The following is a 23,487-nucleotide window of genomic DNA, read 5'->3' as shown; positions in this document are numbered from 1 at the left end:
CAAGGTCCAGAGAGAGGAGCCAAGAACCCTGAAATATGCGCTCTTTCACTATCCATACACGTCCCGCCCTCGCTGGTGGGCCAAAGTATTGTTGGCATGCCCGTTAATGCTAGCTGCTGGCACACACACACACACCCACATACACACACACACACTCACAAGTACAGACTCACAGACACACACATACACACACACACCCGCATACACAAACATGCACATACATACACACACACACACACGCATGCACCGACTAACAGGCACACACACCCGCATTCACAAACACGCACACATCCACACACACACACACAAGCATGCGCACACGCACATGCACGAACACACACGCATACACGCACACACACGCGACCGTACACACACCATATGGGCTGAAACCATGGGAGACAGCACGCCGGTGCCAAAAGCAACATTAGCCCAACTCTAACGCAGCCTGACATCATCTGACAAAGGAAAGCAGTAAAGGACCCTCCCATAGCCGGAGTAGAGATGGTTTTTTGGGGGGTGCCACTGAACCCAATTCCAGTGCTGCAGTTCTTAGCTACTGGGGTGGGACATCCCAGAATGTGGTTGCCATGGTGCAGAGGCGCAGAGACAAAAACGCTCAGCTCAGATCTGTTCCGAGCTAAGAACGACTTGATAGCAAAATTGCAGGAAAAAAAATCCCTTTCAAAATGAGGTTCCACTGACAGCGGACCCTTGTAAAAACTGCATGAAAATTGAAACTGTGGAGCCACTGGTCTTTCCGTTCTGGAGCCATCGAAGCGAAGCGTCGAAGCCATATTTCCCAGCCTTGGTCGTTTAAACGGTTTTAAAAGTATGACGGCAGGGCGTGCGAGTCCATTTTATTATGGCTTCAGGGTGGCGGTGTCAAAACAGGATACGCCGTCAAATCCTCACCCAAACAAGCACAAACCAACAGATACAAACAGCATTTTTCTGCAAGCACCGACACAAAACAGGCACCACCCCCCCCACCCCCCCACCTAAAACAGGGAATGTACGAGTCGTGGAATTGCTCTCGACATATTCTCTAGACATTTCCCTTGAGGTGTAAGCACCTTTCAGATTCTTTAGATAAATGTTTTAAACAGGCTCTAATATGCATGAACGGACCCAGTCCTCGGCACGGTGTCCCCCATGTAACCTTTTCCACGGTTCTTTTCGTTTATTCTGTAGAGCCACAACAAATCACTCCCAACACTAAAGCAAACGGGTCTCCTGAACATGAAAGTGAAACACTAGCTGGAGTTTTCTTAACAGGTTTATTTCTTGGTGGGATCCATTTTTTTTTAAATGCAACCCTGTACGCTCAACTTTAATTTTTAAAAAATGAAACTTGTGTGACCTGATACCTCACTACATCTTTGCCTCTTTAACCCCACATCCCCCCCCCCCCTTACCCCTCGTAAATTTTTAGCGCTGGGCCACCCGAATCTGCCCCCAAGGAGAGCTACAGCTGAAGTGGGGGTACTCCTCCGATCCACTGACCCATGAGCAGGTGCACATTTCACACCCTACAGACCACAGACCACACAGCACTACAGGAGGGCTAGCGCCATTTCCAAAACTCCTACTAATGATGACTAACGCCCTATGAAAGCCTGGCATATCACTGGAAGGAGCCAATGCAGCGGTAACCCATGGAACCGCGGCTGACCCACCCCATCACTGGGGGGAGAATGTCAGCTTCGTCCAACCACTGAAGTCGAACCTGGGTACAGTCGGATGATGATGCAGCACAGGCCGAAACCTGCTAGGCTATACGGCCGAGCCCACTGGGTCCAGTCTGCACTCATGGCCTTTATCAACACTCACTCAAAGAGCCCAGATGTCTTCTTGACAGATCTTCAGTACCCCAGACGGACTGGGTCCAGGAACATGTTCCTCGTTTAGGCCGGGGACCTCAAACTCGAAACCCGGAGGGCCTACTGGCTTTTGGTGTGTTTCGGCACTTAAATGCTTAGCTGAAGTCATCGATTAGCTGAGGAGTTTACACACCAAAGGCTACCTCGGCCGCAGACCGAAAGGACACCTCATAAACCTCCAGACACCAGAGTCTGAGATGTGAGGTTTTTAATTTAGTCGCACGGAGGAAAACAAGTTTTATCTGACTCCATTAACAGATAAACTTGTTTTCCTTCCCGCGACAGAATCCGAACCCTATCTGGTTTAGACTAGCGCGGCACAGCTATGCGGGGAATGCCAGCGGTCCGCTGGCTTTCGCGCATAAACCATCACTTCCTGCCCTCTCTCTTTCTCTCTCTCCAGTCACACACAGCGCCAGATGAGTATTTCCAGCGCGCTCAAAAAAAAATAAAACATTTTTTTTAAAAATCACAGCCGCTCTCCTTCCCGGGCACCTCCCAAAGAGGAGGTCCGCCCCCGTCGTTTTTTGAGCTCACGCGCCGCGCCCGCGAGCCGGAGCCTGACGTCGACTCCCGCCGATGCCGCGCGCGGGGCTGGAACTCTTCCAGAGCGCCCGACCCGCTTCGCGAAGCACCCTTATTTGGTCTGAAAATCCACAACAGCCATCGCGAGGCAAAAATAGCCGCGCTTGTTGATGATGAGGCTGCCTTCGAATAATGACCACACAAGTCGAGACGAAAGCGAAAAGAAAATGGGGTGGGGGGGTGGGGTGGGGGGGAGGGGGGGCGGCTGTGGATGAAGCCGGAGGAACAGGAGAATGAAGGCCAGGGGAGAACACACATCTCGAGCTGCCGTTCCAAACAACGGAGTAAGATAAACCCGTGTTTCACCGTCTAGTCAACACTTCCTTCCATACCACTGGATGTGAGGCTCTTCCTTTTGATCTCTGATAACTGTGTAGAGGGGATTAAACCTAAGCATGGATTTTAGCCAGAATACCAAGTAATGTTCAAAAGCTGACTTCCGATCCCATGGCCCGCCCTCCCCAATAACCCCTACAAAGCACCTCCTCTCAAGACCTCTGCATGACGGCAAATTTCTTTTGATGTGAACTTTGGCGACAGACCTGCCACTGGTATAGTGATGGCTAATGCGTCAAACCCTCTCCTTCCCTTTAAAGTGCGTACCACAGCAAAGACTTAAAAAGACAAAGCAGGAAGTTAAGCCTGCAGTGCTTAAATGCTAACTGTGTGCACATTTCTTCACCAAACAATTTCATTTCATCTCCTTTTTTTTTTTTACATGTACATTCTGTAACCATTAGTTTTCTCTGAGGAAGACGCCTCTGACTCTCGAGACGCATGAAATATTCAGTAGCCCCATCCATTTTCGAGAACACCACATTTGGCGGTGGGAGAGAAAAAGCCACAACAGGGAGCACAAACATCCCTCTTACATGTAGCTTGCCATGTTAAATTCATATGTGGTAATGGCTGTGCATTAAACCCTCCTTCCCTTCCTGTGCTGAGGCCTGGGGGAGCAGAGAGAGCATCTGGAGGATACAGCACTAGAGGCAAGGGGGGGGGGGGGGGGCACTCACCTGTCTTGGGGTTGATTGTGAAGAACCCCTGCGGGTTCCCGCTGGAGATCCTGTAGCTCAGCTTCTCGCCGGACCTGACGTCGGGGTCGAAGGCCTCGATCTGGATGATGGACACGTCCTTGGGGGAGTTCTCCATGACCGAGGGGTAGTAGACCGGCTCGGAGGTCTGCGGGGCGTTGTCGTTGACGTCCTGCACCTCCACGTAGACCTCCACGAAGGAGGAGAGCGGCGCCACGCCCCGGTCGGTGGCATAAACTGTCAGCCAGTAGTGGGGCGTGGTCTCATGGTCCAGAAGCTCCTGGGTCCTGATGACGCCTGCGGGGCAAGGCGAGAAAAAACAAGTCTGAGTGCTCACATCCACAACAGCTTGGGCAGGAGAGTGCTTAGCAGGCAGGGGGGAGGGGGACGCTATTAACCGCAACACCATAGCCTTGTCACACGTTCCTCAGACGCACGTCTTTAGCCCTACTGACCAACATAATGTGGGCCCAATGAGTTCCTGTTATCGCCACCTGATTCCAAATAAACTGAAAAACATTAAAAAATAAACACACAAAAAAAGACGTGGGCCAAGAAGTAACTTTATAATCGTTGATAAAATTATCAGTCGACAAGACTGTGGGGTGACTTGACTCAAATTCAAATTGATTCCATATCATGGCAATGCACTTCGATCCCATCTCTATCTGTAACCCTTTCATATGTCTCCATAAAACATAAAATGATGATGATGATGATGATGATAATATTTATATAGTATATAAGTTATATAAAACAGACATAGTCATGTGTGCAACGCCTTAAAACGTTTCCTCCTCAGCAGATAACAAACTGACAGAACTCGGAAGTGAAACGAGCAGAGGTGGACTCTGACACGGGGCCGTATCGTAGGAATTATGACTCAGGCGTGGGCGCGTGTTTGAACAGAAAGGCGTGGCCCCTTTCTGTGGTCCCCGCGGCGCCTGGTCAAAGGTCGCCTCTACCTGGGCAAGGCCGCACGCTTGCCGGCATCCAGCCGCGCAGCCCCGGAGATAAGGCCGCCCACCGTTTTACCCAGCATCCTCTGGGACTGATCCCTCTTCTTGTGACTCACCGACCGCCAGTGCTGCTCGGGAGTTAAAATGAGAGGTTTCCTCTCACCTCTAGGACATAATTCTTTAGATCCTCTTTTCAGACCCCCCCTCCTCCCTTCTCCTGGTTCTGGTTTATTTTTTCCTCTCTGTCTCCCCCCTTTCTCACAGTTCCTCTCTTCTCCTCTCCTCTCGGAGACTGTTAAGCAGGATTAAATAACAAAAAACGAGGAAACGGGCGCGTACACAGAGGCTCAGTTACATGCCCTGCAGGCGTAGGATTCTGGGTAGCCTACATAGTTTCCAAAGCGTTCTGTGGGCAGAAAACATACCTGCAAAACTAGGCCATGTTATTTTTGCTAAGATTAAACAACAACAGAAAAAACACTGACTAAAGTTCTGTTTCTGAACATGGGAGTTAATCAAAGAAAAAGGAAGAAGAAACTGGAAAAAAAAGAGGGGGGGGGGAGGGAGGGAGGGGATTTCTTGTGGAAGCGCTGGCTACAGATTTGAGCCACTGAGCGTAACAGTTGTGTGGGGAATTGTGAATGCTGCTCGAATTAATAAAAAATGCGAGCGCAAGTCTGACGGGCGAAGATCCGGTGAGGGGGGGTGTGGGTGGGGGTACGGGGTGGGGGGGCGGTAGGGGGGGGGGTTGGCGGAGGACGCGCGCGCTCCCGCCCAGCGCAGCCCGAACACTCTCGCTCTCCGCCTCCACCTTTCCGCCGCTACCCCTCTCACGCCGCGCGCGCTGAATCGGGCCAGTCCACGGCCCGGGAGGAGCGTTCCTCCCAACAATGTCCGCCACTGTGCGCCGTAACGGCGCTCTGCCCTTTCAAATGTCGCCACCGGCGCCAATTATGCAGACCGCGCCCACGCGCGCTTTCCGCGCTCGACCCAACACCCTCTGGGCACGGAGCGCCGACACTGCAGCTCTGACTGGCAGGTCTTGTAGACTGTGCCAAGTGCCCATGGCTAACAGTGGCATATCCAACAAAACAAGGTAACTCCTTATTAATATGCAATCGCAAATAATCATACCCAAAACAGATGCCTCAGCGGTAGCAGCTGACCCCTTCATATGAAAAAAAAGTTATTATATTATTTAAAATCACACAGTCTTGTCAGAGAGTCCTGACATTTATGCGAGGTAGATCAATAGCCAGTTCACACATGCGAATCATGGCTCTCAAGAGAACGGTCAGAGGGAAATGGATAAAACGGCTAATAAAGCAGAGGCTAGGCTTTTAACCTTTACTTCCCCTCTCAGTTTCACCTGCAAGACCACGCGCGTCGCCTCAACCCCGCACTCCCACAGACCAAACAAATCCAACCCGGCGCTCCCTTCAGAAAGCGTTTCCACGGTTCCAGCACCACTGCAGTCAAGAGCTAGCCCTTTCCAATATGTTTTTAGAGCTTTGTGAATATAGACAGACTCCATCCATGGTAAAAGTCCAATCAACAAGCTTAAGCTTGATTATAGCTAATTGATTTAGCTAATAGTTCAGACAATTCCGTTTATACGCTCTTTATAATTTCCTGCTAAAGCATAGGCCTACTGCTGCTACATCCCAGGCTAAACTAAATAGGTTAAACAATGACCAACTTAACCTTTTTATTTTTACTTTTTTTTTTTTGGCGTCAAAACATCTGCGGCTGTCAGCGTTACCAGTTACGTTACAATTTGCGGATGCTTGCCTGGAACTAGCCTCCAGGATAAACAATATTCTGCTGGTTGGGTTCTCCTCCAAGACTCTGGTGCATCCATTTCATGCAGCCAAACGCACAATCAAAACGAGGAAACCACGAAAGAAAGGTATGTGAAACGCCCCTCTAATTAACTTGTACAAGGACAACATTTTGTACGATGCCAGCAGCCCTGTCACAGATGCCAAAGGAGTAACACCTTCACTGTTGAATGGCAGAATGCCAACACAACTGAATCCTTAGGAGTAAGATCACAAATATCTGATTAGATGTAAAAATCACTACAGCTAATTGAAAGCAATGGAGTTTGATGTAGAATATTGAAGAAAAAAATGACAAAAAAACCTACTCTTCAAAGGGGTGAATAACCTATATTAAATTATATATTTATTATTATTATTTTATTATTTTTTTTGTTAAAGAGAGAAATCAAGTTAACCAGAAGTGCAGAATATGGAAGCCCCGCCTTTAATTGATTTTGAGTGACACCTCTCGCATACCTGCTCTGCGTGATCAGCAGTGAGACCGAAATGGCAAAAAACATTCCGTAAGTAGATCGTGCTCAGGTAAGTTCTTAATTTGATCAGAACATGATATAAATGACTAAGACTTATCAAATGCATTGTAGGAAGGTTTATGCCCACAGCTGAGCTACTGGGAGTTCGCCTGGAGTCCCATTTTCACATTATTTTATTCTTGGTGAGGGAGTTCACTTTCAGCTTGCTAACATGTCCACCCTTTAATGTGAAGGAGGCTAGCTCCGGTTAGCGGCGCGAAGTTAAATTCATGCTCATTTCATGAAATAGGTGGATTAAGTTGTTCATTTGTACTGCCGCAGTATAAGTATTGGTAGATGTGTTCAGTAGAACGTGTGTTATGTTTATCATTCGATCATTTCGTCGAATTAACAGAGCCGTTGTTCATGGTTTTGTAATTTAAACTATGCTAAGCGAACACCACATTAAGAAAAGCGAGTATCGCATTTTTGTGAATACCTAAACACGTTTCATGTTGGTGACTAAGTTCTAAGTTAACATAAATTGAGTTTAAGCACTTAATATAGTAATAAGCTAATTGAGTTTAAGCACTTATTCCAGCTCTACATAAACTATAATGTTATTCAGTTTTATTTCTTGTGTAAAAATGAACTGCCAGGTCATTTTACAGTTGAATATTATACTTTACAGTTAAAACAGGTTATTTTGAGTTGATACTTGAAATTCTTGAACTAGATTACAGAACTAGAGTATAACATAAAGGGCCTATAATGTTATTCCAGTGTTAGACTAATGAAACCAGTCTATGGCTGATCCTTGATTTGTGATGGCAAGCCACCCAGCTTCTTCTGATCTTCATTGACAACTGCATACAGAGGACAGAAGCATCATCTGCCAGAAAGACTGAACATCTCATTGTCACTACGGTGTGGTAGGACTGTATCCACACAGAACATAGGCATTCACACTTACATTCATTCTGAGGGTGCACCCGAGAAAAAAGACTTTCAAACAAACGCACACACTGTGAGAAAGGCCTGTTTATTATTTTCTTTTCTTTAAAAGGAGTTTATTGATATGCACTCAGTACGGTTGGAAATTGGTACAAACCTGGTTTTCTAATTTCACTAACAATTTTCTATACTGTTCACACCTTGTGTTATCTCCATTAATTTATGGTACACTGTCTACTCCCATTGCTCCTTCCCGAACCTAGCTATTTGGTGTACATACCCAGAAGTGGGTTACAAATTATATATAATAATTTTTTTTTATTATCGTATAAAACAAAATAACAAGGTAATCCATTTTTATTATGAACTCCAAAACTAGCATGTCAGACAGTGACATTCAGGTGCTAGCAAAGGCGTGCATCAGGATGGCATCGTTTCAGTTTGGAAAGGTTCTGCTAGGAATTTAAACAAATTACAGCCAAACGGATTGGCTGTTGTCTAGAGGGATTATGATTTGCAAAACCCGCCATTGCTGCCTGCTGTTGCTCATTTTCCTACGAGCGAGTCTGTCGCAGAATGGACCTGGGACTCGGTAAACATCCTCTCCCTGATAACGGTCAAGGCCCTTTAAAGGCAAATGACTACAAGGATCTTCCTGCCTGGACTAGGAGTACAGCAGCACTTTAAAGGACTTTCTGACGACCCAACGCTCAGGGCCCGGACAGGAACTAATGTATGCTGAGCACCTAAGTCTTCTGAAACAAAAAAAGACGAGGGAGGAAACAAAAAAAGTATCCACTGGCTTATGCGTGTATTCCCAGGCATTACACTCTTTCCAGACAAGAGTTTGCTTTGAACTCTCGCCGTTCCCCTTTTTCCAACGGCCTTAACATTCCTCAGCCTTCCTCAGCCTCCTGCTCCAAGCTTACATAAACTTTCTCATCAAGTTTTTTCTTTTTTTTTTTTTTTCCGGCGGCAGCAAAATGCTTCGGATTCCAGAGCCACGGAAAAGGCCCGACGTATTAAAAACTCCGGAGCTGCGTTCCCAGAGAGCCGCGCCTCGACAAACCGTATCGCTCCCCTTATTCCCAGAGCCTAATTACCGCTGATCCGATACGGCCGTGTGGATAATGACTCCTAAAACGGGGGCTCCCATGAGCAGTTTCCATTTCAGGACCCCCTAACAGGACCACCCTCGCTCCGGCTTAAACACCCACCAGAGGCCAAAATGCAGGTCAATGCACCGGTACAAGAAAGCACATCTACAGCAGAAATCATATCGCCCATCAGGGACATATACCCCATGTATTGAGTACAATATACATGCTTTATTTAATAAAGTAAATCATGCACTAGTCAGATTTGTTTATCTAAACTCCTAAAATATTTCATTTAATGGGTGAACACACTTCTGTTTTGCTGTGCATAGTCCCCTGAATAGATACGCCTGAACTAGTCAGTAAAATAAGGTGTGGTGTGTGCATAAAAATAAATAAATTATTTCTGATTTAAAAGGATAGGGGCCTCAAGCCAAGTTAATTATTTCCATATTCTTGAGACTTATTGAATTTGCCCCAAAAAACATCACACTCAAAGCCCGGACTCGGTATCACCAAGGTTATCAGAACAGCAAACACAGACCCTGGAAGCAATTTCCCCCAATTAGCACACAAGCATTTAACAAACAGGATCTCGCACAATAGCTCATTCTCTTTCTCTTCTTTTATCTTATCTGCCCTGTGCGCTGGGCAGAGCAATTATGACAGAGTGCCATTTCAGTCCCCAATTCAGCCCACGAGCACTTCCGCTTCGCGCTCGGCTGTTTATTCGGCACACAGCTGCGGCAGACGCAAGCGGCACTCCCAGCAGCTGGCAGGGGGCGGTTTTGGGGGGGGGGGGGGGGGGGGGCACAATTCAGTTCATCTAAAGCATCATTTTAACAGCTTAATATGATCCACAGCATCTGGCTATTCCATCACTCTAATATTTAAAAACAAAAAAAAACACTTAACTATAGCCCTAAAATTACATTATCAGATCACCAAGATCCAAGAAATTCAAACATACTCAAAACAAGTGCAAATACAAAAACAGATTGGTTTAAAAATAAATAAATAAACAATGAATAGCGGTATTCATGACAGCAAGGCGGGGGTGTCTTCCATGAATGAAGGGGGGGGGGTGATGTAATTAGAATATGCCTGATGGAATTCCCGCAGAATTTAGCCCATTAATTCCAGTCCAGGAAACCTATTGGGACATGCCCAGACAGACTCCATTGTCATACTGCTGGATGTTATTTCAGAAGCCTCTGAGCATGTCTGTTCACAGGGCTTCTGTTTTAATATGGCATTATTTAAGCCCCGCTATCTCCCGACCCTTGGCAGGCGGGTGGGGGGTGGGGGGGGGGGGGGGGGGGTTACTTGTTGGTATCTTGATAAGAAAGGAGGAAGTGGCTGGGGAGGTTTTGTTGCTGCTGAACTTCGCCGTCACTGGAATTTTACATCATGCCAAGGGTCGCCGCTGAACTACCTGGAAAGAGGGGTTCGGAGAAGGCGGCTTTGTAGAGTGAAGAGAAGTTCCAAAATTGAGGATAAACTTTGACGTTCCGTTATGAGGCTGCGTCGTCTTTCCCGTGAACATCGCGGCTCGCCGGCTCTCTCGGTTATCTCAAACGCATTTACGCCTCTCAGACTGTTCTTCCCCACATATTGACTTTACCGATTCACACGAAATCACGCCCTCAAGAACAGTCCAGTTACTTGAGAGGCTGAGAATATGCCTGCCGGAAATTACACGCGGGAGCCAAAAGACCAATCTTACTGTACGCTGCCATCTGTTCATTCTGCCGCCATTTTATTGATCAGATAAAAGCTGCTGTCAACCTGTTTAAAATGAGACCGAATACTGAAATTCATTGTGTGCAGCTCACTTTGAAGTAATATTTCAGACTTTTGTTAAGCTGTTAAAACTCTGGAACTGGATGCATCCAGTGATGTCAAAAGTGGGGGGCAATAACCAAACCGGTGCAGCCGTATTTAAAGTACAGCCAGCTGTTGTCCACTACAAACAACCCCAATAGTATCAGATTCCAATTTAAAATTAATGTTATCTTAAAATTAGCCAATCACTAATAACATTTCATTCAAAATGCACTGGTGTGTAGGAATGGAAAAACAACAGTGATTTAATTTAAGGATTCTCTTGGAAATGAACTCCAGACTCTATAACAATGCAACAGATTAATGGCTGATTACAATGGACGCTGACTACACTACAAAATTTAAAGCAGACTAAAGTACATGAAATAGCCTTTGTATTATCTTCTGACAGAGAAAATCTGGAGGAAAATTGAAAACAGCACATGAAGAAAATCAAAAACAGTACACAGATTTACAATTAGCGGTTTTATTTGTAATAATAAAACAGAAAATAAAAATGAAATGAACTTGCACGGCTATACACAGAAGACTTGAAGCATGTCAGTTACTCATTGACTGAAACATGTCAGAGAAGTCCACTCCTCTTCATGATTGTTTTCCCCAACTTTTGCTGAGGAGACAAGTAGCCTACAGAGCACAATGCCAAAGATCCAGACTTGTTCATTGCATGTCACACAGTTAAAGTGACTTCAGTTTAACTAATCAACAAGGAAGAAAATGTTCTGTATTTAAGCCAATTCAAAACAAGCAGACAGACTTGTTTATCTCAACTGTATCTTGAACACAAGTTTATGACTACAATAATTAGTAGGCCAGCACGTTTGTGTAGAACACCAAATGAAAAGGCCCATAGAAACATGACTAATGAGAATGTTTTCCCTCCCAAGACAACAGGATCTCCAACTGACCATCGGGAGTCTGTGATGATAAAGCAAACGTGAACTTTGCCCCTTCATCCCTCGGGCATCTTGTATAGATTTATTTTCAGATATTCCTGTTATTGTTAGTGATTCAGAAGGAACTGACTTCACCGCCACCAAGCTCCCCTCCACAGCAAATCCAGAGACCTCAAAACTGGCAACACTAGTGTGCCCCCCCTCCCCCACTCTCTTTTCAGTTTAAAGACAGCCTAACGGTCGAGAGAGAGCAACAAATCTTAACTTGGGGAAAGGCTGCTTTTCATCTGGCGCCCTGCAATCAACTACAGCTCACCGTGCATTCCTTGCCCGAGTTGCTCGGGCAACCGCACTCAAACAACGGCTACTTATTAGGCGTGGATTTCTCCTTTACCGCCTCCCCCCCAACCCCCGCCCCCTGAGTGCGCCAAAGCCGCCACACTTCTCTTCCGCTGCACTGGAGGCAGAGCGAATGTGTGATCGGGGGGGGGGGGGGGGGCAGGAGCCTCGGGACATTCCACTCTCTCTCGAGATGCCCGTCTGGATCGGCCACGGCTAACAACAGGAGACCGCGAAGCCGCTTGGCACATACCTCCCTTATCTGGCATCGCGGGGAATCAGCCTCGCTTCACTCACAACAGGAAGGGCGCTGGGAGGGCAGGTGGGGGCGAGTTAGGGGGGCTTTTTTTGAAGGGGGGGGGGGGGGGGGGGAGGAGGACGCACGAGTGGAACTTTGTTGTTACATGTCAAACTATTTCACCAGCCTTCAACAAAGGCCTCTTTCACGAGGCGGTCTGCGAACAACTTGGAACGAAAAAGGGCGACTGAATGCATTATCCGCCGAGCGTTTGGACGGAACAAACGAGCCACGGGACCAGAGGTCATGATTTTATCGCCCGTTATTGCGTACTCACGCGCAGCTCTAAATCACAAGCCCCTTGGTGTCTCTCTGTTGAGCGGCGGTGTGTTCAGATCTACGAGCCTCTGTGATCCAGCACTTCCCTGTTTGACAAAGGACTCGCTTCTTTCGTGCGGCCACACGGCTCGGTCTGCGCCGCAGATGAGTGCAAATTGGTTTAAAAATTTTGGGCTGAGGCAGAGAGCGGGGACACTTAAGTGCCGACTTCATCAAAGAAACCGAACGTCTGAAGTTTCCAATAGTCCCTAACACGAGAAACCGGCCCATACTGAATTAATTCTTCTCATGAAAGAAATCCACAGGCAAGAGTCCTGATGAAAGCACCGCATAGTATAGGATAACACACAATGCCCTGACCCAGGGAACCTTAAGTAAATGCGAGCCTGACTGATTCTTTCAAGGCAAGCACCATTTATTTTCTTCGCAATAGACTAGGTGTGGATTATTTAAAGTTCAGTGCATCACCGTACCAATGTCATAAAAAAACCTTTCCCCGCTAGAGCAAACTTTAAGATTAGCAAGTAATCAAGTTTTATGATTTTAGGACCTGCAACTAAAAGAGGGCTACCTACAACTACAAAGACCTTACAGCAGTGTCTCAATACCTTTCCCTGAGTACTGGCTTATCAAGTCAGCCACCCAAATAAGTCTTCTGGGGGGATAAAATATTTTCCATTCTCTCAACCCTACATGTAATACCACTGCCTGTTTGTTTCCTTTCCACCGGCGGGTTATTAAATAAGGCTCCCGAGATTCCATACGTGGTTCCAGGACATCAATCAGGTTAGCAGCATACCTGGCTGCCTCTACTGTGGCAGGCCACCATTAACTCAATTACCTCAACCGCACTGTCTGTACACACACACACACACTCACCAGGGACAGAATTAGCTCGGCTCACACTCCAAATCTCACCAAGGCTCCACATTCTGTCTTCCACCCTAAACATGTTTGTGTGATCCGGACAGAAATGCAAGTCCTGGAGTCAGGAATTTGAACGAGCGCCCGCTTACAAACCACTATCAGTAAAGAGCATCTTTGAAAAACGTGCCAATTACTTAAAGTTGTTAAAGCCTTAAAAGCTATTCTACTCTGAATATTGAGTTTTTGAGGCTTGGGTTTTTCCCTCTCAAATTAAACAAAATACAATTAAGTGACAAATAAAAGCCTAGTGCAACACACACACACACACACACACACACACATACACACATACCCCCCTGCCCTGTGTATGTGTGTGTAAGAGAATCTTCAAAGTGAGCAGTATATTTTCGTTCCCACATTCCTCAGGGCTACCATAAACATATGGGGCAAGCAAACAAGAAAATAAAAGGTAAGGGCTTAAATAAAGGCCGCACATGGAAAACATAAAGGAGCAAAATGCAGGAACGTAAAACGTACACAGATGTGTCAAGTCTTCCTTAATTGCCTCCTCCCTCCCCATAAAAACTGCAGAGCCTGGAGGTGTGTGGCTTCTGGCATTCCCAACCCTTATTTATTCTTTTTTCCCTCCCCTGCCAGGGAATTTAACTGCAGGACTTTGCATCTGAAGAAAGGGGCTTTTGGGTGTGCACCCTCATTTTCAGATTCATTTCTCTTTTTTTGGCAACATAATCGTCTGCCCACATACGGCATCCTTCCCCCGTTCCCAACCAAACCATCCCCCGGCCTCCCAATTTCCCAGGGGAGCCACCGCCTTGGGCATATTTGGTTTGCTACCGGCTCTGGCTGCGTCCCGCACAATGGAGCACAATGCGAGACAATCCTATCTTTGCCCGTCCAGAGACATCACATGTGGCTCCGCAGAAAAAGCAGGTTAATGCCATCTGCCCTGCAACATTCTCATTTAGAACCTCATTCAAAACATTCGCACACAGGCAGCGCTCGTACACAAGGCAATCAAACGGTAAACGAGCATCTTACTTTGTGTGCATTTTTAATGCCAAAATAATTATGATTTGCTCATGCCATCTTTGGTTCTAATGACACTGAAATTTTAGCTGTTCCCAGCCAGCTGCAACCTACACTAAAAAAATTCAAAATCAATTTAGCTTTCAGAGCACAAACTGCCAAAAACACGCAAACAAACCTAGCCTCACAAATGGAAAACCTACAGCAAACAGGTTCACAAACATGGGGGTAGTTGAAAGTTTCAAATCAAATTAACAGCACTGAATAGGCATGCTTCACCCCATTCATATCATCCTGCTGTAAACTATTTACATTTTTGCAACATCTTGGAACAAAAGAGGAGGGGATCAATACCCTACAATCCACCCAATAAACCACCAAACGCAATCACCATAGGGGCCGGACATATACAATAGTCGACAGATGGTTCAAACAGAGAAGGCTCCATGCTGGCTCATCTTGTCATGCTAAATTTACCACCAGAGAAAGTGCAATCCACAACAGACCCTGCTAATTTAGATCTCTCATCAACTGATTTACACAGCTAAAATGCACAAAAAACACTTAGCAATGTGCACTAGGCAGGGAAATTTTTAATCCAGTTTTAAGGTACTGCTTTGGAACCAAGGGCTTTCAGCAAATTACATGTGTTCAAAAGCTCATGTTTTATGTATCAAGTTTAACTGGTCCACTTGGACATTAAATATGCATACTGCCAAACAGAAAAAAGTGTAAAAAGGTGAAAGTCTGACACTTAGCCATATGTCACAGAAAACAAAAACATATTTAAAAGCTGCAGTGGTTGGATCCTCACTTTGGAGGGCACACTGGCAGAAGCTTTCTACAGCAAAACCATTTGAATTCCAGTTATTTAAAGCCGTTGTCACAGGTGCTTGAACGTGCTTCAGAACAGCTGAAAGTAGCGTTAAAGTCTGCTCTGTACGAATTCAAGATGGAGGGCCATGACATTGGTTGAACCAAAAATATATTTTAAAATAGAGTTCCTTAAGATTGTAAAAAAAAATCTGAGGAAGAAATATATATATATATATAATTCACAGAATCAATTATATTAGATACCCATGTGGCTGTATTAATTGTGTAATAATGACTTTCAATAAAATAAAAATATCACTGAGCAGTCCTCTCGATTCCAAGGAAACTAATTTGTAATGTCTGCAATGGGTCTTTCAGACAGCTGGCCAATCTGCTGGAGCCATCAATTTTCTCCCCCAGAAAAAAACAGGAGGAATCACACAGCTCATAGACTACCGACATAACAAATGCGTCACTGCCGCACATTAATTAAGAAACATGCATGATCCAGTTTTTGTGGAGTTTCTTTCCCCTGACAAACCACTCTTTTAAGCTTTTCATGCAAACTTTGATCACTGCAGTTACAGAAGCTATATGGACATATTTCATCTTGAATTATTCAAGGTTGTCATACTACGCTAAATAACTTTTTCAAGAACGGATGGGGGTGAAACTTACCACTTTCTTCATCAATGGTGAATATTCCAAGGCCAGAGCCATCCCTTATGGAGTATCTAATTTCCCCATCTCTACCCTTGTCTTCGTCCTTTGCAGTGACTTTCATGACCGAGGTGCCAATAGGTGCGTCCTCCTTGACAAACCCTTTATCCACGAAAGAGGGGAATGAAGGACGATGCAGGTTCTCATTCACATCCACCACGTCCACCTCAATACGACAGGTTGAGGAGAGAGAGACTGGTTTTCCTTTGTCTTTGGCCCTTGCCGTGAGATTGTACACCTGCCTTTTTTCATAATCCAGATTCTGGGCAATCCGCACTGCCCCACTCAGTTTGTCCACATCAAAGCTTCCGTCTCCATTGTCAACCAGGCTGTAGCGCACCTGGCCAGACTGACCAACATCTGGGTCGTGAGCTTCCAGCCACATGATCACTGTACCAATGGGGAGGTCCTCTCGCACCTTCACCCGATAGTTGGGAGGAACAAATTTTGGTGGATTGTCGTTGACATCCTCCAGACTGACTTTCAGCAATGTGGTCGATATCAGCTGTGGTTCGTTCATGGCCTGATCACGTGCCGCAACCTTCAACACATAAACAGGATGAAGCTCGCGATCAAGTGGCTTTTTCACCTTCACAACACCCGTCTGCTCATCAATTGAAAATTGATCAGTGTCAGCCAAAAGCGAATATATGACCTCCCCATTGGCACCCAAGTCTTTGTCTGTGGCCTGCACCTGAATTATCTCTGTCCCCACCTCTGTGCTTTCACTTATTTCAACAGAGTAGCCATCCTGCAGAAACTCCGGGCTGTTGTCATTTGCGTCCAGAATATTGACATCCAGAAGACGTGAAGTGGACTTCTGAGGTATTCCTAGATCGTACACAGTGATGTTCAGTGTATAGTGATTGGTTGTTTCTCTGTCGAGTGGTGAGTAAACCTGAAGCCAACCGGTGTCCATTTCGATGACAAACCGACTCTCAGTATCTCCGCCAGAAATTACGTAAACTAACTTTCCATTGAAACCACTATCTGCATCCGAGGCACTAATCAGAATGATTCTTGCCCCGACAGGAAGGTCTTCTTTGACTTCAATGGCACTGGGAAACGACTCCGCAAATTCAGGTGCAAAACGATTGATAGAATGCGTGTCTAAGAAGTTATCCTCAGGTTCCACATGGCTGTGGATTCTACTACCCTGAAGAAGCTTTTCTGCCAGCATTGCAGCGACTCCAGTGTCAACGCATTTTAATTGGACCGGTTTCCGGGCGGTAATGACACTGATGTTCATAGTCATCGGTGGGGTGACATTTTCACCATCACTGGCTGTTATTTTCACGCTGTGAAAGGACACTTTCGCCCCCTCTCCCTCGCTCAGCGACTGTTTCAGGGAAAGCACACCCGAGTTTGGGTTCAAGTCAAAAAGGTCGAGTTCATTGCCAGCCTTGATTTCGTACCGGACCAACTGTAGCTCATCGGCATCGATGGCAGATACGGTGGCTATTTGTTCGCCGACGCCATGATCCCTCGGCACTGTCACCTCGCAGTCAACACTCTCAAACATTGGCTTGTTGTCGTTCAGGTTATTCAGTGTGATCGTTACAGGTGCCTCGACTTCTCGGCGAAAGGGGGCACCCCAGTCTGAAGCTCGGACTCTAAGATTGTAAATCCTTGGCATGAGTTCGTAATCTAAATCCTCGGCGGTGCTGATAACACCAGTGAAATAGTCAATGACAAAAGGCTGGGGGCTCACATTAGCGATGCTGTAGGTGACATAGCCATCTTCTCCACTGTCGAGATCACTAGCACTGACCGTTAGAACACTGGTCCCTACCGGCATGTGCTCATCGACACTGGCTTTGTAAGAGGTTTGCTTAAACTCGGGGATGTTGTTATTCACATCAATCACATTGATGACTACTTTAGTCGAGGCTTTCCTATCGCTGGTAATGACTTCCAGCTCGTATCCCCTAGCATAGTCAGCATGGATCGGTCCAGCTGTTGTAATTAAGCCCGTGTCTGGATTTAGATCAAACCGATTTTTTTCCATCTTATACTTGAACATATACTTCAAATGGGGATACTTTGGTACAGCTGACACCATAGCAACAGGCGTGTGGAAAGGGGCGAATTCGCTGAGGTTGACCCTGTAAACACTCTTTTCAAACTTAGGGGGCCCCACTTTGAACAGAGGTGAGGTCACATGAACAACTTTAACAGAGGAAAACCTAGGTGGGCTCCCTTTATCTTTAGCTTGCAAAGTAAGGTTGTATCCAAAGGGTTGGGTGTCCCAGTCCACTTCTCGGACTGCTTTTATCTTGTACTCCTTGCTTCCAGGGCTGGTTCTCATGGCCTTGAATTGCTGTAGAGGGTCTCCTGCCACAATACTCAGTGAGGCTATCTCCCCGTTTGGTCCCTGGTCGCCATCCTCTACCATCACCACAGCGTACGTGGGGTCTCGGTCACCATCCGATGGGGACAGGGCAACAGCCGTGATGACAGGTGCATGTTCATTGGCCTGCTCCACCCTCACAGTAAGCTTTGCCATGCTGCTGAAACCACTGCTACCATACAGCTTCATGCCACGGTCCACCGCCAGGATCTCCAGTTCATACAGCTTGGTCTCAGCATAGTCCAGCCGACCGGTTAGCGTCACCACGCCACTGGTGGGGTGGACAGAGAACGTGTCCGTCCACTCCCGGAAACTGTAGTAGTACTCGCCGTTTGTCCCTATGTCCGCGTCTGTGGCGGTGACCTGGGCCACACTGGTTCTGATGGCCATGTTCTCCGGCAGGGAGATGCTGTACGAGGTGGGCGAGAACAGCGGCCTGAGGTCGTTAGTGTCGAGAACCTGGACCCTGACCCTGGTGCGGGCCTCTGCATTGGTGCTCCTCTCTGCCGCCTTGACTGTGAGCAAGTAGTGGTCTTTCACCTCCCGATTGAGAATGGCGGTGCTGCCGCCTTTGGTCCTTATGCGCAGGAAACTGAAGTCTCCCAGAACGTACTCCTCAGCTTTGAAGAGGTTTTCACTGTCTCCTGACACTATCTTGTACTTTACCTCCCATGCTGGGTCTGAAATGTAAATGCCCATCTTGATGGGGCTTTCTAAGTAAGTCTTAGCCGCGGAGTTCTCGTATATGGTGGCATTGTACAGTGGGTGTGTAAACTGCATGGGCAACAGCTGCTGCTGCTGCATCCCTTGGCTCCCGCCATAATTGCAGAGGAGCTGCAAGACCGTTAAAAGTAGTGAGGTCCAGTGTCTCACCATGATGCCGTGGTGCACTCTTCACCAAACCTAGGGGGGGAGGGGGCAGAGAAATGCAATTTAATCATATGCATACTTGTTCTCCAAAAGCATATCAGAATTTTAGAAGAATAAATAAGCATTTTCTCAGCTGACAGACTGAGGTAAGGCAAGCCTGTGTTATTGGAGAAGACTGAGAAGGGCTGTTTTCACAACCTATTTAAACTAACAAGAAACGTTATCAAAAGGGAAAGCAGATTTTGTGTCAGGGAAGGGGGGGGGGGGGGGTGCGGGGTGGGTTATACTGCACATTATTCCAAGCTGGAGTCAATTAATTTTCTTTCCTGATAAGTTTCAGTGAAGCTGATTAACTGCAGTTGCGCTGCCATGTAGCGGAGAAACGGCAGGAATCGTCATGAATAAGCAAAAGAAATGTTTTCTCCTCCCATATAGCTGCTGCCAACAACAATATATTTTTAAAAATTAAAGAATACTATAGGGCTTATTTAAAGATGTAAAGCCGAGTAGATTCTGACATGATTTCATTTTTATTTTCATTTCATTATTTCATCATTATTAAATGATATACCACCAAGATTTATTTTTTTGCTACGTTGCCCATATATACTTGGAAACTGGAATATAATATTGATGGAGTCATAATTTTTTTAACTAAAGAAAATCTTTTACTGTTCAAAGGATGAACGTTGGTTTACATTCATTACGGTTGTTAGATTGCGCGTTCGTTCTGTTAAACGCACATAGGAGTTACCATAGCTCCTCAAAGCATACACCAATAATAGTAATTTAACGCAGTAATTAAAAGCAGCCTCTATACTAGATAAAAGAGCTCTGTGTTTTAAGTTTTTGTTGTCTGGTTTACTCTACTTAGCCAGCAAAGTAAACAGTAGCCCAGCGCTCAGTTACCGAAGTCCGTCGGGGTCTTGAGATGAGAATTTGAACATTAAAAAAACAATCAAATTACAGCCTGAGCTCTAACTACTTAAGTTCTAATTCAGTAAAATAAACCGCGTCGCTAGCTTTCCTGCAAGTCGACAAAAACTGGCGATAGCGAACAAACTAGATATATATATATATATATTTTATTTTTTTTTTAACAGTAATACCCGCGCCACAATCTGGTATGTAGGCTAGATTTAACCAAATAAGTTACATTTCCCGCAAACGAAGCGGACATTCTCGCTTCAAGTATTCGTGCCTTTAGGGCAGATCTATAGGGTTAATTACCATACCTATAAAGATAAGGGGAAATCAACTGTAGGCAACAGCCACCTGGAAAAGAACTGAACACAAATTTTAAGATCTGGCAATGTAGCAAAATAAATAAAATATTTTATATTTATGAAAAATATCCCTGTGGAATAAATAAATCAATCCAATGCATTCACGCATTTAACCGATTCATGCAAATCAGTGCTTTCCATTTCATTTTACACCCCATCCCCCTCCTGAATCCATTTCTATTCAATTCACGCAACCTTACTGCCGTAAATAAACCAGATGTCGCTAGCTAAAGCTTTGGATATTGTTTAAAGCAGTCAAGATACGCAGACAAATGCACAAATCGTAACACCGTCAATAAATCTGTTAGAATTATGACGACGCATAACTTGGCGAAATGCTGTCAATCGGACCGTAACACTGTCTTCACTAAAACTTTAGGTAACAAGCTAATATAATATTTAAAAAGAAACCGGTTAAAGAACTAGCTTGTTCGATCACTACAAAGCACCGGCTAGCTAACTATGTGGGTAGCTAGCCACTTAGCATAGCTGTGAGTGAGTCTGTCCAGCCACGACTCAACTTTTTCTCTGCGCAAGCAAGAACCGCAAAATTCGAGCAAGACCAAAAAATTTGCACACACACGTTCGTTCCCGTTCTCTTACCGTTTACCCGCATCAATATCGTCGATTTGTATTGTTTTCATATGTTTTATTAGATCCCACATTCAGCATGATCACAGTTTTGAGACCCCGTGCGCACACTCCTCTTTTCTTCTTTCTTGTCCTGCTCTCGCTTTCTCCCCCTCTCCCACTCGTTCTCCCCCCTTCTCAATGCGCCTGGTATCTCAATGCGCATTTGGATTGCCCGGATCTACTTTCCGCTGGCATGAAGATAAAAGAATCCTTGCTCCCTTTTTACTTCGCCGATTTCAGTTAAGCGTGCGCGTTTTTCTCCAAGTGAGTTTCGCGCAGGGGTTTTGAACATGCAACGTTAAAGAAAAACCGATAACCGATAGTATTTGTCGCTAAACTGAGCCGTGAGATTTAAGAAGATACGAGTTGTTCCCTGCAATACTGGGAAAATACAGTACTACCTGCCTGCCGTACCTGTGTGTTCACTGAATTCATTTTATAACTGACAGAATAGCCTACTCCAGCATAGTACTTTTTTATTATTCACGTTGACCGAATTATTACGTTTCTCATAAGCAATGCTTTATTCTATGTTGCAGAAATTAACACTTTTAAAACACGCGTAGTCTGCATTTCAGTATTTGAACGAAGTAACTTCTGATTTGTGTACGCTGAACACAGCCTACAGTTAACTTAGCCTAACTTAGATGAGTGGTTTAAAAGTTGTAATTAACTAGACAAAAGCACAGGGAGATGTGCTCGACTATGTAGCTACAGTACAGTGTCGAGGCTCTTAAATGAAGTCTGATCAGGAAAGTTCATTTATAGATCATCCACTAAATGTGGCGACCGTTTTCTAATGCAGCATTTGCGCATTGCTCTAGTCCAGTCAGTGTCCTGTGAAAATGCGCTTCTGCCTACATCAGTGTTGTTAGTCTACTCGCTAGTCCTCAAACCTCGTTTGCACTTTTTTTTAGGAATTGTGAGATGGCATGCGCAGTTCCCTCACATTGAATCAAATATATCAGAGGTCCAGCGGATTCATGCGAACTTATCTCATCTAAACTACTTTAATGGACAACATACCTGCGCAGAGATATGTAAGCAAGAATGTCATACACCCTCACAAACTGAAATGTACCGCATATAACGTAAAACAATTTTGTAAACCACGGGATATATCGCAGTCGTGTCATACGCTGCAGGTTTTGCCGACGCAGATGGCGCTCTCTCCCTAGAATTTCAATGGATCTGTGCGCTCTGGTCGCTTTAGCTATAGGCTATGTACGGTTTTCGTCTGAATTAGAACATGGCTATGAAATTTTCAGAATACATGCTGTTAGAATTTGCTGGGATAAATACAAGACCAATCGATGAACTGTGGGCTTTAACACTGGGATTCTTTTTTCGCTCTAATTTGGGTAACTTTTATAAACTGATTTATTTGTATTATTATTATTATTATTGTTGTTATAATAATAATAATAATATTATCATTGTTGTTGTTTGTAGTAGTAGTAGCAGGCTACTGTTCTTGTTTTTTTTAAATAGCAATTGTATTGCTACCATATTGCAACAGGACAGTAAACTAACAGTCTACATTCACAACAGGCAACGCATGCATTTTCACTTCATAGCCTACTTACCAGACCAGCTGGGTGAATGCTGCTTTCTTAAGTTAGAATAGTTCAGATGAAGCCAAATAAATGTTGGCGAATTGCGCAGGCGGGCATTTCGCGCAGAAATGAAGTCGCATGCTAAAATAAATTCCAGCACCGGGAATTCCACATTAGTCGCATTTCCACCACCTTCGACATCCACAGAACCGACATTTTAACAATTGAGTCTGGTACATTTAAATCCGCTCGCTCGGCTATGTGCTCCGCCAACTCCTTACACAAGAACAGAATCAGTGTGTCGCTGTGGGATGCCGGAGCTACGGGCGCTGTGATGTCATTGCTGTAGAGCTGGTATTGATAGCCTGTGAACAGCTATACAAATGTAGGAGAGCAATGAGTGAAGTCAGTCTACGTTTTCTGCAACTAGAAACGTATGGTTTTCAGCAAACTTAGGATTTCTTACAGAATTAAATATTTAATGAAATATATATATATATTACGAAATTGTCCGGGATAAAAACGTGCTATAATATTACCTGCATACCATTTAAACAAGTTAATATGTTGCAATTTAATGAAGAAAAACCTGCCAATAAATTAAAGCTAAATTATGCACTGAAGTCCTGCAGCCTATAGTCTAACTTGCAGGATAATAAGCAGCGCTGTATTCCAATTTTACCGACAGAAAATATGTATATTCATGTGCATATGTGCATTATGCATGGACATTATTATGCATACCCAGAAATATTAATGCAATGGAAAATCTGGTGCTTAATGCGCCTTTAGATAACATTCATTAAAGCCATATTCACCCGGAGGCTACTTAAATGAGAAGCACATCTCTGGGGCTTGGTTCCCTGACACCGTCAAAGAG

At 45.2% G+C, this 23,487-nt stretch overlaps 1 protein-coding gene across 9 annotated transcripts in view; it reads right to left on the bottom strand.

Moving 5' to 3' along the window:
* fat1a (FAT atypical cadherin 1a) overlaps positions 1 to 22,940 on the bottom strand; it is a 73,335-nt gene extending 50,395 nt beyond the window's left edge. For 4 of the 9 annotated variants that reach the window (XR_004765495.1, XM_035419987.1, XM_035419988.1 and 1 more), the window contains exons 1-3: positions 21,022 to 21,891; positions 15,871 to 19,165; positions 3,482 to 3,796 (exon numbers count right to left, since the gene is read on the bottom strand). Coding sequence is in view for 8 of the 9 variants with exons in the window: in XM_035419987.1 (XP_035275878.1) it covers positions 3,482 to 3,796; positions 15,871 to 19,138 (3,583 nt within the window). In the remaining variant the exon portion in view is untranslated. Of the gene's footprint in view, positions 1 to 3,481; positions 3,797 to 15,870; positions 19,166 to 21,021; positions 21,893 to 22,637 lie in introns of those variants that run through there. The other 5 variants (XM_035419983.1, XM_035419985.1, XM_035419986.1 and 2 more) reach the window with 2 other exon arrangements.
* Between the last annotated feature and the right edge of the window lie 547 nt (positions 22,941 to 23,487).

This window comes from Anguilla anguilla, chromosome 5 (assembly GCF_013347855.1).
Source record: "Anguilla anguilla isolate fAngAng1 chromosome 5, fAngAng1.pri, whole genome shotgun sequence".
NCBI classification, from domain to species: Eukaryota; Metazoa; Chordata; class Actinopteri; order Anguilliformes; family Anguillidae; genus Anguilla; species Anguilla anguilla.
Note: the sequence above shows the minus strand (reverse complement) of the source record. Positions and strands in the feature narration are given on the sequence as shown.